The sequence below is a fragment of the Penicillium rubens genome (genome assembly GCF_028828025.1).
Source record: "Penicillium rubens strain IBT 27055 chromosome Unknown utg000003l_segment0_segment0, whole genome shotgun sequence".
Lineage (NCBI taxonomy): Eukaryota > Fungi > Ascomycota > Eurotiomycetes > Eurotiales > Aspergillaceae > Penicillium > Penicillium rubens.
This window is the reverse complement of record NW_026890601.1, coordinates 2844211-2857197: the sequence shown is the minus strand read 5'-3', so window position 1 is coordinate 2857197 and position 12987 is coordinate 2844211. Positions and strand designations below refer to the sequence as shown.

Here is a 12987-nt window from a genome sequence, read left to right as displayed (position 1 = left end):
TCAAATTGTACAATACAAAGGCTTGAGAACAAACAAGATCAGCGGAACGAAGAGGGGTTGCGTCTCTTATATGGCAGAGGCTCGACTCTCTTGCGGCGCAGCTCCACATTGGCACCGTCGAATCCAATCTGCTTCATGACCTCCAAGGTGGTGTCGTCCCATTGGGTACGGAACAGGTGAGCACCGATGGCCTTGAGACGGTAACGGGACTGGAGAGTGCGAAGGAGGGTGGTGTCACGGTTAGTCTCCTTAGCCTTGACAGCAGCAAAGTCGAGAGGCTGGGAATCCTTCTGCTCCATGATGAAGAGAGAGAGACGGTGGTAGGGACTTCCCTTCTGGGCAACAGGTGGTAGCCAGGGAAGAACCACCTGGGAGTCTTCCAAAAGCTGTGCGAGATCGACCTTGGTGGAGGTGGCCGAGATGGGGACGTTGACGGCCAGGAAGTGAGTCTTATAATCGAAGTTGTCGTTCTCAACGTTCGGCACATCGGGGTCGACAACTGCAATGGTGACCAGCTTCTCACCACCCTCAAACATCTGCACGTCAAGTTTAGGTGCGTCTGTGCTGAGTTTCGCTTCGACGAATTCACCAGCTTGGACTTGTCGCTTGCCGAAGTACAACTTTGTTTCAACGATGGGGTCGCAGTGAGGCAGGACATCGGGAATGACCTTCATCTGGGTGATACGCTGGACCAGAATCTTGCGGCGGTATTCGCGCCATTTTCGGTCGGCCAAAAAGCGGTAGATGGGCTTGGACATGTCACCTGAAATGATAGAAAACGGACCATTAGCCTTGGCCCAATTTGATCAGTTGACCTAGAGGTGATTACCTTCATTATCTTCGAACTTTCGCTTGACCAAGGGGTCGTTAATATCGGCCAGAATTTTGAGGTGCTCCAGGTGTAATTGCATCGCAGTGACGCGAGACTTCTTCGCCTTGGCTCCTCCGGCCTCCTCGACGGACAAAGCCTCCTGCCTGGCAAGACGCTGCCTCATCGTCTCAATCTCCTTCAATTTCTCTTCACGGTCCGCAAGCAAAATCTTCCGGGCTTCTTGGAAACATTGGTAGGGTAGTTGTTCGAAAGGAATGTTGTCTGAGTTTTGGAGCGCGGCACGGCGACGACGAGATCCAATGGGGGTGGTTCCCTGTCGCAGCAATCGTCTTTCAAGACGTGGACTCGTCACAAGAGAGGGATCGGGTGCCTTGTGGAAAGGTTGGCTCGGAGTTTCAGCTTCGGCCTCGCGAACGCTGGCGGTCGACTGGAAGGCTCGCGTTTGGAGCTGGACCCCAGCCACGCCTCTAGAGTAGGTGTTGCGAAGGCATTGGAGCAGAGGCTTCGAAGCCAGCTCACAGTGGGCCATAATTCGAGAAATTGGGGGTTATGATGGGCTTGGCCTGAGGATCCGATGTTGTTGTCTTCCGGGGAACTTTTTCTGTTCGGTACCTAGTCCATCACGTGACCATCCTAGTGCTCCGGGGATGCCATGTAGAATATTGCGCAGCTCTGCTTAACATAGAAGGGTCCCCTGCTCGGTTTGTGCATTTTATCGCCTTCACCGTATAAATAACACCTAAAACCATTTTTTCCTTAGAAAAAAGAAAAAAGTAAGGGCTGGTTAACTAGTAGTTGAATCTACACTTTGTTGCGCCAAGGTTCTGCTGGCACCCACCGCCCGGGATCAACTTTTGCTCCATTCAAGCCTCCGGGCATCACCAACTTATACGTCGATCACACCGTGACATTCACAATGCCAGGCAACGATGTTATTCGGTCGCTGAGGCTGCTGTCACGCAGCTCGGGCGGACTCGTATCAGGCCCGAAGCAGGTGACGGTTAGTGCACTCCATGGATTCTGCTTGGTCCAGTCCTATAACGCATTTACTGACAGCGCATTGAATTATACAGCAACGATGCCTTACACGCTCAATGGCAACCGAGGCCACAACGCAACCCCCAGGAGCAGCCAAGGATGCCGTTCAGGTTGAACAAGCACAACGACCAGGCGGCCAAACCCCTGTTCAAGTCATGACCTACCGCTGGCCTGACTTGGAACCCCAACGTCTGGTCCACTACTCCCGGCGACTACTTCAGATGCCCACTCGCCACGATATTCTCCACCGCGCAGTCGTCTACGAGGGTGACAGCACCCGACAAGGTTCAGCCAGCACCAAGTGGAGGGACGATGTGCACGGTAGTCACAAGAAGCTGTACGCGCAAAAGGGCTCCGGTCGTGCACGTGCGGGTGATAAGATGTCGCCAGTTCGTCGAGGTGGTGGTGTCGCTTTCGGACCTCACCCTCGTGATTTCTCGACCGATCTGCCCCGAAAGATCTACGATCAGGCCTGGCGCATTGCCCTCAGCCACCGGCTTTCACGCGGCGAATTGATTGTTGTTGACAACACCATTGATATCAACGAAGCTTCGAGCCCATTCTTCATCAAAAATCTCATCCAAGCTCATGGCTGGTACCATAAGGGCCGGTCTACATTCGTTACACTGGAGCCGAATGAGATGTTCTCTGATGCGGTGGAAAAGTTTGGCAACCACGCACGAACTATCTGCGTCGAGGATTTGGATGTGAAGAATGTCCTGGAGACAGCGAGATTGGTTATTGAGAAGAATGCACTGCATAAGATCCTGCTTTCGCATTCGACGGACTTGCCGAAGGTGGACACTCTCTTTTCGCCTTCAGCAAGCGGAGAAAAGGTGTATCCCCTGAAATTTAGCCGGTTGAGGGCTACATGGGAGAACGTTTAATCGTATCATTCTCTGTTTCTGTTTCTTTTTCTCTTTTGGCATTATCTAGCTGTGTACAAATAGATCATCTAACTATACTTCGAACATTATCGCTTTTCAGTCAGGCTGGGGCTACAGCATATGCAGTACTTGAAATGGCTTTTTGTATTATATCACAGTCATACTATTTGCATCCATTTATAATAAATTCTAAAAATGACATCAATTGAGGAGATGCCTCCGAGATGTACCTCCGAGCTTGTCGGTTATGGGCGGAGAGTTGGTCCTCGGAGCGGAAAGAAAATCCAGCGAAAAACTCCCGAGGTCAGGGAAAGCGGAGAAAACACCTGATTGTCACCACATAAGCCCCTTCCCTGGTTCTCGTCATATTCCAGTTCCTAATGTTACTCCGACAATTCAATCGCATCTCCTCGCCGAGCTGGATCTCGCGCGTCCCTTCAGCAATGCCTCTACGAGCCAAGGTGACCAACCCTGCCTTTCGGGCAACAGCTATGGTACATACCCTGTTCGGAGAGAAAACCGATATCCAGTGCTTACTATTGTTAGATGTCGACTACACCTGATATCCCCAAAGAGCTCCCCGGTGATGAGCGCGATGATGTTCTGTTCAACTCAATCTACGGCCTGCGCAGCGTTGAGCTCAACCGACCCAAGAAGCTCAACTCCCTCAATGGCTCGATGGCTCGCAAGATTCTCCCTCGGCTGAAGGTTAGAATGGATACCTGGGACTTTAGAAACATACAATACTAAGCGTTGGATGAATAGGAGTGGGAGAAATCTCATCTTGCGAACATGATCCTCATCTCCGGAGCCGGCACCAAGGCTCTCTGCGCAGGAGGTGATGTTGCTGCCCTCGCGTTGCAGAATGAGAGTGGAGTGGAAGGACAAAAAGCATCGACAGATTTCTTCGGCCTGGAATACCGCCTCGACCACCTGATCGCCACATACTCGAAGCCTGTTATCTCATTTATGGATGGAATCACCATGGGCGGTGGTGTGGGCCTCAGCATGCACGCCCCCTTCCGAATTGCGACTGAGCGTACCGTTTTTGCTATGCCCGAGACCACTATTGGCTTCTTCCCGGACGTTGGCGGCTCGTTCTTCCTCCCGCGCCTGGATGGTGAGACTGGTACATACCTGGCTCTGACCTCGGAGCGCCTGCAGGGTGTGCAGGCTCTGTATGCAGGCATTGCCACACACTACTTGCACTCCAGTGTTCTGAGCAATGTGGCGCAGCGTCTTTCTGAGCTGACTTTCCCCGACCACGTCGAGCTTCCCGAGCGTTTGGAAATCGTGAACAAGACCATGGCTGAGTTCTCCCTTGGTCTCCCCTCGCTTGAGGAGGAGCCTATGCTCATGGCCGGTGGCCTGCGCACTGCCATTGACCGCTGTTTCAGATTCAACACCATGGAGGAGATCATCCAGGCTTTGGAAGAGGAAACTGAGCACAAGGAGTGGGCACAAAAGACATTGGAGACTTTGTCAGGCCGCTCCCCAACTTCTCTGAAGGTGACCCTGCGCCAGCTGCGTCTTGGTAAGAAGTGGAGCATCTCAGAGACCTTCCAGCGCGAGCACAAGATCGCTGGCAACTTCATGCGCCACCCTGATTTCGTTGAGGGTGTCAAGGCCCGCCTGATGTCCAAGCCTGCCCGCAAGCCTGAGTGGCAGCCCGCTACTCTCGGTGAGGTCTCGGATAAAACCGTGGACAAGTTCTTCAAGATCTCTGAGGGCGAGTCCCGCCTACCACTTCTGAGCCAGGGAGATTACAAAAACTACCCTCATGCCCACTTTGCTCTTCCCTCTGAGGAGGAGATTGAGAAGGTTGTGCGCCAAGGCCACTCATCGCGGAGACCCGTGGTCGACTACTTCCTCCAGAAATACGCCCACCGCGAGGGTGTGCGCCGAAAGGTCGTTGAGGTGATTGCCCGACGGACGACCACATCATCTCCCGAAGGACTCAAGTGGGTGGATTAAAGAGAGAGATACGGTCTATAGCTTGTAATTTTTATTGTTCGGGTGTATTAGAATTTAGTGGGAATTGGGCCCATATACCACATAGTATTCATTTCGTGAAGATTTGCGATTATTGATTATTTTTTGATTTCTCTAGTAGCACTGTAATATTGAACAGATGAACTCTAGTAAGACTTCAATATAAATGCATTCATTATATGTCTGCTATTGCCAACCTTTTAAGTTTCCACAAGGTCCTCAGCCCACCCGCGACATTACTGATCCGACGCCCAACTGATCTCAATAAAATCCACAAATACCCATCCCATCAGTCCCTTGTACATATGCTGTAAATCGCCGCGCCTTCAGATGGAATTTGAGAGTTCCCCAGCGCCTAGCCGGCGCTCATCAGAAAACGTCAACAATTCGTCCAGTGCTCTGTTACCCACGGCGGATAATGCTTCACGACCAAATGATACCCCAGCACCAGAAGCCCGCTCAGTACTAACACGCCTGTACATCTCACACACTCTCTCAACATGGAACTCACGCATGTTCGAATTTGGTGCCGTGCTCTTCCTAGCTTCGATCTTCCCGGGGACGCTACTGTATGCTTCGATATACGCCCTCGTGCGGGCGTTTTCAGCCGTCGCACTATCGTCCTGGCTGGGTGCGCAAGTTGATCACTCAGACCGGCTCGTAGCCGTGAGGCATTCCATTGGTAAGTTGGAGTCTTTGGGATATTTCGATATGCACCGAGTATCATGCAGCCCGATGGCTAACTGAAAGAGTAGTGTGGCAAAGAGTCCCTGTCGCGGTCTCGTGCTTGTGTTTTATAGTCACTCTGTCTACGGACTCTTGGGCGCTCACAATTGGCCTGTTTGCTGTGCAGGGTTTGCTGGCTTGTATGGAGAAATTGGCCGCTACGGCCAATACCGTGGCTGTAGAACGGGACTGGGTATGTACGGGGAATCATATTTGGCTTGTCTGGTTTCTTCCATGCATCCGATTTCTGCTACGCTAGGAAAGGACATCGCTGATAATTTGCCACTAGGCAATCGTCATCTCGAACAGTATCAATGTCCCTCGACAAGGTGAGAAAACCGAAACGACTTGGAGCTCTACAATATCTAATCTTGATCGAACCACAGACCTGAACGCCTCCATGAGACGGATTGATCTCTTCTGCAAGCTCCTAGCGCCAGTATTCATATCCTTAATCGACAGCATATCGACCCGATACGCAATTTGGACAGTATTCACCCTGAATACCGCATCTGTGCTGGTCGAATACATGGCCATTGCCCAAGTCTACCAATCAGTCCCAGCCTTGACCAAGACACAAGCTCCTACAACACAAGCAGATGATATAAATAACGAGAGCGACGATGCTCACCACAGTGCATCGCCCAAGGTACTCCACTCCTTGTCAGAGTCACTAGCACCTTGGAAAGAGTACATAGCCAGCCCAGTCTTCCTAGCATCCCTCGCCCTGAGCCTGCTCTACCTAACAGTCCTATCCTTCGGCGCAACAATGGTCACGTACCTGTTAAGCACGGGGTTTACCTCGTTACAGGTTAGCTACATGCGCATCGGCTCCGTGATCGCCGAGCTATCCGGCACATGGACAGCGCCGATGATCATGAACCGGATCGGTCCCATTCGGTCCGGGCTGTGGTTCCTGAACTGGCAGTTTGCATGCGTGGCTGCTGCCGCCGTGCCTTTCGTTGCTTGGGACTCGAGCTCGCGGTTCGTGGCGGGTACACTTATTGCGGGTGTTGCTTTGAGTCGGGTTGGGCTTTGGGGATTCGACTTGTCGGTTCAGTTTCTTGTTCAAGAGGTAAGTGAATTCGCTTAGCTTATTGTTGGTGGGTTGCATGTGCTAATGCCATTATGTAGAACATCCAGGAACATGCCCGTGCCCGTTTCTCCGCGACTGAAATGGCGCTGCAGAATGTTTTCGAGATGCTTTCTTTTGCTTCGACTATTGCTTTCCCGCTGCCGGCTCAGTTCGTCTATCCGGTGATGATCAGTTCTGGGGCTGTGGCGGTCGCTGCTGTTTGCTTTGCGGCGTATGTGCGCAAGGAACGAGGTCATCTGCTGCATCGATCGCGGTGTATGGGCGGGGATAAAGCGTCATATCAAGCAATTGGGTCTGGGTCGGGTTTGAACGTTTGAAGTGGTTGTAAGTTCTTGTATCATAGTTCGTTTAAGAATCTGTATATGAACGAGATCGTCACAAAGATAACCAAAAAGCAAAGTCGCTTTATATGAGCGCACCGCCAGACCATTAAAAGTGTTATATACATCTCTTGCCCAACGTGAACTTCAAATCATAACGAAAAAGTCCGAAAACAATTCCCGCCTCACACATTTCGAGTCCGCCCATGTGCTTGACACATCCTGCCGCCGAGTCATCTCCTCCACAAGCACGAGGACCCTATCAACAGCCGGGTGGCGAGTAACCGAAGGCGCCGAGTTAGTTTCATGAGCAGTTGCCATACGCTGAATCTCATGGACAATCCATTTGCGCTGATCATCCGTACCCTCAAGGCCAGCAACGAACAACGGCCATAGGAAGCTAACAGGCAGATGGTCCCGCCCGGTAGAGTCAACGGTAGCCAGTTGAATGATCTGATCGATGGCGCCATTGACGCGATCTGTGCGAGGGTATATTGCAAACGCCACGCGATGCAGGTAGATAAAGTTCGCTAAGAAGTTGGCCACGTATTGTCGGAATGTGCGGCAGATTTCCGACGCCACAGGCGCACACAGGATATCTGTTAGGGCTTCTGGTCGGCCGTAGACGTCTATTACTGGGGGACGGCGGTGCCAGAGTGTTTCGAGGTCTGCGCCGACTTTGTGGGCGAGTTGGAGTACTTCGAACTCGTCGGTTAGGGTTCCGCGGCTGCGGTGGTGGAGGTCGATGCAGACTATGCGTCGGACGACTTGTTGGGCTTGTACGAAGAATCGTAATGCTGGGCCTACGATTGATTCGTAGATGAGGTAGTTTGGGCTGAGGAATGGGTCTTCGATGCTGGCTTCTTTGCAGTTGTCTGTTGGCGCTTTTGTGTGAGGTGTTTGGGAATTTTGCGTATCTAGTCTATGTTCTGGGATGTTGCCGAGCTCTGTGAGAGGATCGCCATCTCGGCCTGCGATCAGGGACTTGACATCTAGCAGCGAGACCCATGACACTAAGAGATGACCGAGGCCGGTCCAATGTCGGGTACGATTATGGAATCGTTGTAGTATAAGGTATCCGGAGTGAATATAAGAAGTTCCGGTACATATTTCGGGAGATGAGAGGATCTGGGACAATATGAGCCAATTCCACTCTATTGGAGACCAAGCAGAACATACCTCGGATATCATTAAGAGAAAGACAGCAGCAAAAATTTTGATGAGTGTAGACTCGGTCACCTCGCCATGAATACAAGCTTGGATCTCCGAGCTGGACAGTCTATAAAAGGTCGGCGCCCAATGCCATTTTTTCCCTTCTGTCATCGCTTTATGGACATCTGCATAGCAGTATACAGCATTCAAAAGCGGACTAGAATCTCGTGCATGAGCCAGCAGTGCTGGTCGCATATACTTCCACTCGATGTTTACCGGCGCAAAAAGAGCAGCCGGCGGGTCAATAGTCAGAAAGTGCTGTAGCAACTGGTCCTCATATGAAGTGCCGCCTGCATCGCACAAGCTGCCCCGTGTAGTTGGCACGTCTGCGCTGTCAATCGAGGTCCTATCAACAAGTGAAGGCGATGTATCCGGAGTAAATGGAATTCGGCGGTCTGCTGAAAAGTACCCTTCATCCATGCCTGGTATGAGTGTTGCGGGTAGCGACCGCAACGCCGGACTAGCCGTGAAAGCCATCGAGAGCCCGGTTGTCAAGTCCAGGTGTTTCTGCTCAAGGTCAGAGGTGACACCGCCCATAAATCCAAGCATGTCAAACTCGGAAAGATAGGAGTCCTGGTCTGTAGGGAGCTGTCCAAGTGTGGTTGTCGGCGTTGATATTGTGTGGTGGCCGTCTGCACGAAGCACGGTACTGAAGAAGTTGATATCGGGAGAGCGGGATGCTGTAGCGGCTGCAGCGGACGGGCCTGAACTGTCTATATCCGCTGGGTTGTTGGGCGATGCAGTTATATTGTTTGAAGGCCGAGTTGATGACCCCCACCCGACGCCTGGGGCGGTAGGGGGTTTATAGAGACATTGTAGACGCAGTCGGTCGCAATTAGAGCAACCAGGTTTCCCTTCATCGCACCGGACCTTACGGGCCCTGCATGTTAGGCATCCTGTCCGTCGACGCGGGCCCGACCTACCAGCTCCCCGGGCTTTTGGTACCTGGGAAGGATTCACGTTAGTGTCAGGAACAAGGCGAGGAGTATACAAATTACCTCCATGATGGACGAAGCCCCAGTGTAAACCCAGATTGCACTAGATACAAACAAAGTACATAACTACGTATATGTCCATATGGGTATGAACCGGATTTTAGGCCGATGTGAATTTCCCGATCGGGGTGTCCCCGCTTTATAAGAGGGTCATGCTACCTAGCTAGAGTATCTCACAGCACCTGATTACTTAGTGACCACTACTTCCCGAGGTCTTTCTCCAGTTAATTGTACTAGTACCAGTCAGGTGATAGTCGGTGATGCTTAGGGTATGCTTTTGCATTTAGTTACCTAGGTAGGTAGCACTTCATGTCCAGGAGGTCGGATGGGCAATGTTATAGAATACAAAGCTAGGCGTTTCCATTCACATGGCATCAATAAAAACTTTGAACAGAAAGTACTAGATTATTACCCGGATACGTTTTGGTAGAGGCTAAAGAGAGATAGTTATGTTGCCTTCACTAATTTCGGTTGAAGAGTGTAAAATGACTATCAAAGTAGGGTTGTGACTGATTTAACTTGTAAACGGGTATAGAATAACATAATAACCTTTGGAACTGTCTATTTTTACAGAATAAAACAGGGTATACTCCGGAGATACTCCGTAGAACACCTGTTAATTGCCCTTTTGAGGTTTAGCGCTGTTAAGCTGTCTTTCTCCTCCGTTACTTTTCAGCCGCACACTACAGTTTGTTACCTCCACGTTTCAATAGGATCTAAATTATTTGGCATTACCTAGGTACATTACATAGTACATTACATAGTACTTGTTCTTTCAGTCCATTTCATGATTACCCGAATGTCCCTTTTCCCTTGACATTGTTGATCTTTGCCTTGTCCTGCCAGGACCGTGCTCAAGTGGGCCCATAAGACGGCCCCGGGGTTTTGTTCCCGTCTTATGTTGAATCTCCCTTTGCTCAATAAAGCGTTTATCATGGTATTCGCCTTGAAGATCCAGAACAAAGCTCATCTTGAAAGAATACACATACTACTTTTGGCTGGACTAGAAGGCTATCTGTTATGTTATGGTCTGCCTAGGAAACCTTCGCCAAGACTTGATAATCTCAATGCCAAGGCGGCACCAATATAGTCCTGCAGCTGTTTTGAGCGCAGGGTCCCTTCTATTAAAGAAAACCTGAGGTGGGTTAGTGCGCTTTACCCTTCTGTCTGTTTTTCTCGCTTTGGCAACTTAACTCCAACATTTTCCAGAGGCCATTACCTCCTTATGTCCCATGTCCCTCGCCTTTGCTTAATATATGTCACGCACGTTCTACTCTTCTTAACCAACCTTCGTTTGATATTTGTTTTCTTCCCTTCCTATAATGACTGCCAATGGTCCCCCGTTTGGATTCGCAATACGCAGAAATGGCTCCTGCCTAAGAGACATAGGAGAATGTGACACCGACGCAGGGAAGGATCCTGTAACATCACAACATTTTTTCCGATGCTGCCCCACCGGCGCAACGTGCAGCGATGCAAACACAGGGTTGTGTTGTCCGGATGAAGAAGACTGCAGACAGGAAGTCAGTAACCCAGCACACTGCGCCAACGAAACCTGGGATCTTTATCGAAACTACGATGGCGGACATTTCTGTTGTGAGCAGGGTCAATACGGGTTTAATAGGACTCAGGGCGGGGTTGGGTGTGGGACAGAACAAGAACTTATGATTGAAAGTAGGACGTCACTAAGCCCAGTTTCACTTGGTAAGATTCAAGTCCTGCTTAAACTCGACATGCGCCCAGTTCTGATATAACCAGGCGCGACCCCAACACCGAGCAGCTCCCCGATATCGAGCAGCTCACCGACTTCAAGCAACTCCCCAACATCGAGCAGTTCTCCGGCATCGAGTAGCTCCTCCAGTTCAAATGCTGGCGCTATCGCAGGTGGTGTGGTTGGTGGTGTTGCCGGGTTAGCAATCATTGTCGCCTTGCTTTGGTATTTCATGCGTCGTCGCCCACTGAAGCAACAACCACAAGCGCAGACCCCCGTCACCGGAGCAGCAATGTTGCAGCACGAGTCTTTTCAGCCTCCCGGCATACCGAGCGAGTTAGATGGCAATGCTTCTGTGTCAGAGCTACCTAGCCACAAAGAAAATACTCTCCACGAGTTGCCGGAATCTGCAAAGAGTCGATGACAGAGTATTACCTTTATCTTAATTTTCTCTGACAGAGCGCTAGATGATGATTTTTTGTCGATGATAAACCCTAGGCGCTCCGGTGTTTGGCCATCTATTTCTGCAGAAATCATCAAAACAACCTATATATGCATATACTTGTATTCCATGCAGAAAGTATTTGATCAGGTCAGAATAAGGTCAAAGACGTCAAATTGAGGCTTGTTCTGGCGTGTTGATACATAGACAACTTACTGTATTCCTGGACCGCCCTACTCCAGCCTTTGTATACTTCTGACAGATTTATATACTTCCTGTAAAGATAAATACTATTATCTCGTTAATATCATATCGTTAATATCAACTTACTAAACCACCCTCCTCCTTCTCAGATAACTTCCTCTGTACAAATGCCTCCATTCCATTCCTCTCCTCAACAGTCAACAATTCAATCCGATCTTCTAAGCTCCCCTCCCCAAAGAACCTCTGATCAATCCTCGCCCAGTAGATAATATCAAAAGCCCAACTCCTCCTCGCCGCATAACTAACCCAGAACCCCCCATTATCCCAGCTCTCCCGCATATGTCCAGAAAGCCGATTCTCCTCACCAATAACCCCACGCCGAATATCAACATCCTCTCGCATGCGCAGCTCCTGCAAGAAAACCTCCAACCGACTCTCATAAACCCTCTCCCAGTCATCAATCCCCTCCTCCCAGTACTCCGGCCTCTCAAGCAACAGCCAACACGGCGGACTAAACACAAACTCCAACGGAGCAGCATAAGCAAATTCCCAATCAATAGCCCCGGATACCGTATACCCAAAGTCCGAGTTAGCAAGCACATTCGCCGGCCTTAGATCATCACAGAACAACCTAAACCCGCAATCCTCACCAGCCCAACAAAGCCTTCCCTCCCTCGCAAGCTTCCGAAACAAACACCGCGCAATATACTTCATCCTACAGTCCTGCGCATCGTCAATAGCATCATTCCGCTGCGACGCAAGATGCGTCATATGCAACTCGGCAAGAGCAAGTAAATACGCCCGCGCAGTGCCAAACGTCTCCGTCACGCCCGGCAAATCCCCAACCGAAACACCACCAACCTGCACAAGCTCATTCATATTGATACTCAACGGCCTGTGCTCGACAACCCACTCGTCATCGAACTCGTCGTCCGCTGCATTAGATATACATCCAATACGAGGAAACGAGTGTTTCGCCACCTGCAGCAACAACCCGCCCATCTGGTTATACACGGAGCGGAGTCTATCCTCGTCGATATTGGGATCGAGAACAGGCCGCTCTTCGTCCGGTATTCCGGGCGTGTTCAGCGCATCCACCAGATCTGCGTTGTGGTCGATATACTCCATGATAATGAAGGGGCCTAGGTGGTTTGGGCTTTCGTCGCTGCTGCCGTGGTACAGGACGTGTGGGATGCGGATGCCTGTGTGTCGCTCGAGGAAGCGCATCACGGATACTTCGTGCCGGAGCTTTTCGTCTGGGAAGATTGAGTAGCCTGGGATTGGGAAGCGGATTATGGCTGAGGCGCCGTCGATGAATCGTAGGCGGATTACCATGTTGAAGGAGCCTTTTTGTGGGGGGAAGAGGTGGTCTGATACGCCTTGACGGTGGGTTTTGATTAATGTGGTTATCTTTTTCAGGGATTCTTCGTTGAGGAGGGCTGTTTTCCAGGTGGCGAGTTGGGCGTCGCTTTTGTCCCAGGCTACTTCGTCGAAGAACATTAGTTTGCCTTTCATAATGGGCATTCTTGGAT

The 12987-nt window shown here is 50.6% G+C and overlaps 7 protein-coding genes across 7 annotated transcripts; 4 read left to right on the top strand and 3 right to left on the bottom strand.

Moving 5' to 3' along the window:
• Nucleotides 1-38: 38 nt before the first annotated feature.
• Nucleotides 39-1361, bottom strand: N7525_007302 (mitochondrial 54S ribosomal protein mL38; the record flags this gene model as incomplete). Its single annotated transcript, XM_002567835.1, has 2 exons — nucleotides 39-763; nucleotides 830-1361. 2 exons carry the CDS (start codon nucleotides 1359-1361, stop codon nucleotides 39-41), a joined length of 1257 nt encoding a protein of 418 aa, XP_002567881.1.
• A 387-nt stretch (nucleotides 1362-1748) lies between these two features.
• On the top strand, nucleotides 1749-2757 carry N7525_007301 (mitochondrial 54S ribosomal protein uL4m; the record flags this gene model as incomplete). The annotated part of the gene is made up of 2 exons (XM_002567834.2): nucleotides 1749-1832; nucleotides 1906-2757. The coding sequence occupies 2 exons, from the start codon at nucleotides 1749-1751 to the stop codon at nucleotides 2755-2757; spliced, it is 936 nt and encodes a 311-aa protein (XP_002567880.2).
• A 195-nt stretch (nucleotides 2758-2952) lies between these two features.
• Nucleotides 2953-4731, top strand: N7525_007300 (mitochondrial 37S ribosomal protein mS47; the record flags this gene model as incomplete). Its single annotated transcript, XM_002567833.2, has 4 exons — nucleotides 2953-3060; nucleotides 3132-3251; nucleotides 3304-3465; nucleotides 3523-4731. The coding sequence occupies 4 exons, from the start codon at nucleotides 2953-2955 to the stop codon at nucleotides 4729-4731; spliced, it is 1599 nt and encodes a 532-aa protein (XP_002567879.2).
• Nucleotides 4732-5262: 531 nt separating this feature from the next.
• N7525_007299 (putative iron-regulated transporter) lies at nucleotides 5263-6888 on the top strand (the record flags this gene model as incomplete). Its single annotated transcript, XM_061213973.1, has 5 exons — nucleotides 5263-5431; nucleotides 5550-5668; nucleotides 5765-5804; nucleotides 5862-6550; nucleotides 6610-6888. 5 exons carry the CDS (start codon nucleotides 5263-5265, stop codon nucleotides 6886-6888), a joined length of 1296 nt encoding a protein of 431 aa, XP_061068404.1.
• A 150-nt stretch (nucleotides 6889-7038) lies between these two features.
• N7525_007298 (Zn(II)2Cys6 transcription factor) lies at nucleotides 7039-9107 on the bottom strand (the record flags this gene model as incomplete). Its single annotated transcript, XM_061213972.1, has 3 exons — nucleotides 7039-8019; nucleotides 8071-9048; nucleotides 9102-9107. 3 exons carry the CDS (start codon nucleotides 9105-9107, stop codon nucleotides 7039-7041), a joined length of 1965 nt encoding a protein of 654 aa, XP_061068403.1.
• Nucleotides 9108-10420: 1313 nt separating this feature from the next.
• On the top strand, nucleotides 10421-11233 carry N7525_007297 (uncharacterized protein; the record flags this gene model as incomplete). Its single annotated transcript, XM_002567830.1, has 2 exons — nucleotides 10421-10802; nucleotides 10857-11233. The coding sequence occupies 2 exons, from the start codon at nucleotides 10421-10423 to the stop codon at nucleotides 11231-11233; spliced, it is 759 nt and encodes a 252-aa protein (XP_002567876.1).
• A 339-nt stretch (nucleotides 11234-11572) lies between these two features.
• N7525_007296 (uncharacterized protein) lies at nucleotides 11573-12970 on the bottom strand (the record flags this gene model as incomplete). Its single annotated transcript, XM_061213971.1, has 1 exon — nucleotides 11573-12970. The coding sequence occupies one exon, from the start codon at nucleotides 12968-12970 to the stop codon at nucleotides 11573-11575; it is 1398 nt and encodes a 465-aa protein (XP_061068402.1).
• Nucleotides 12971-12987: the final 17 nt, after the last annotated feature.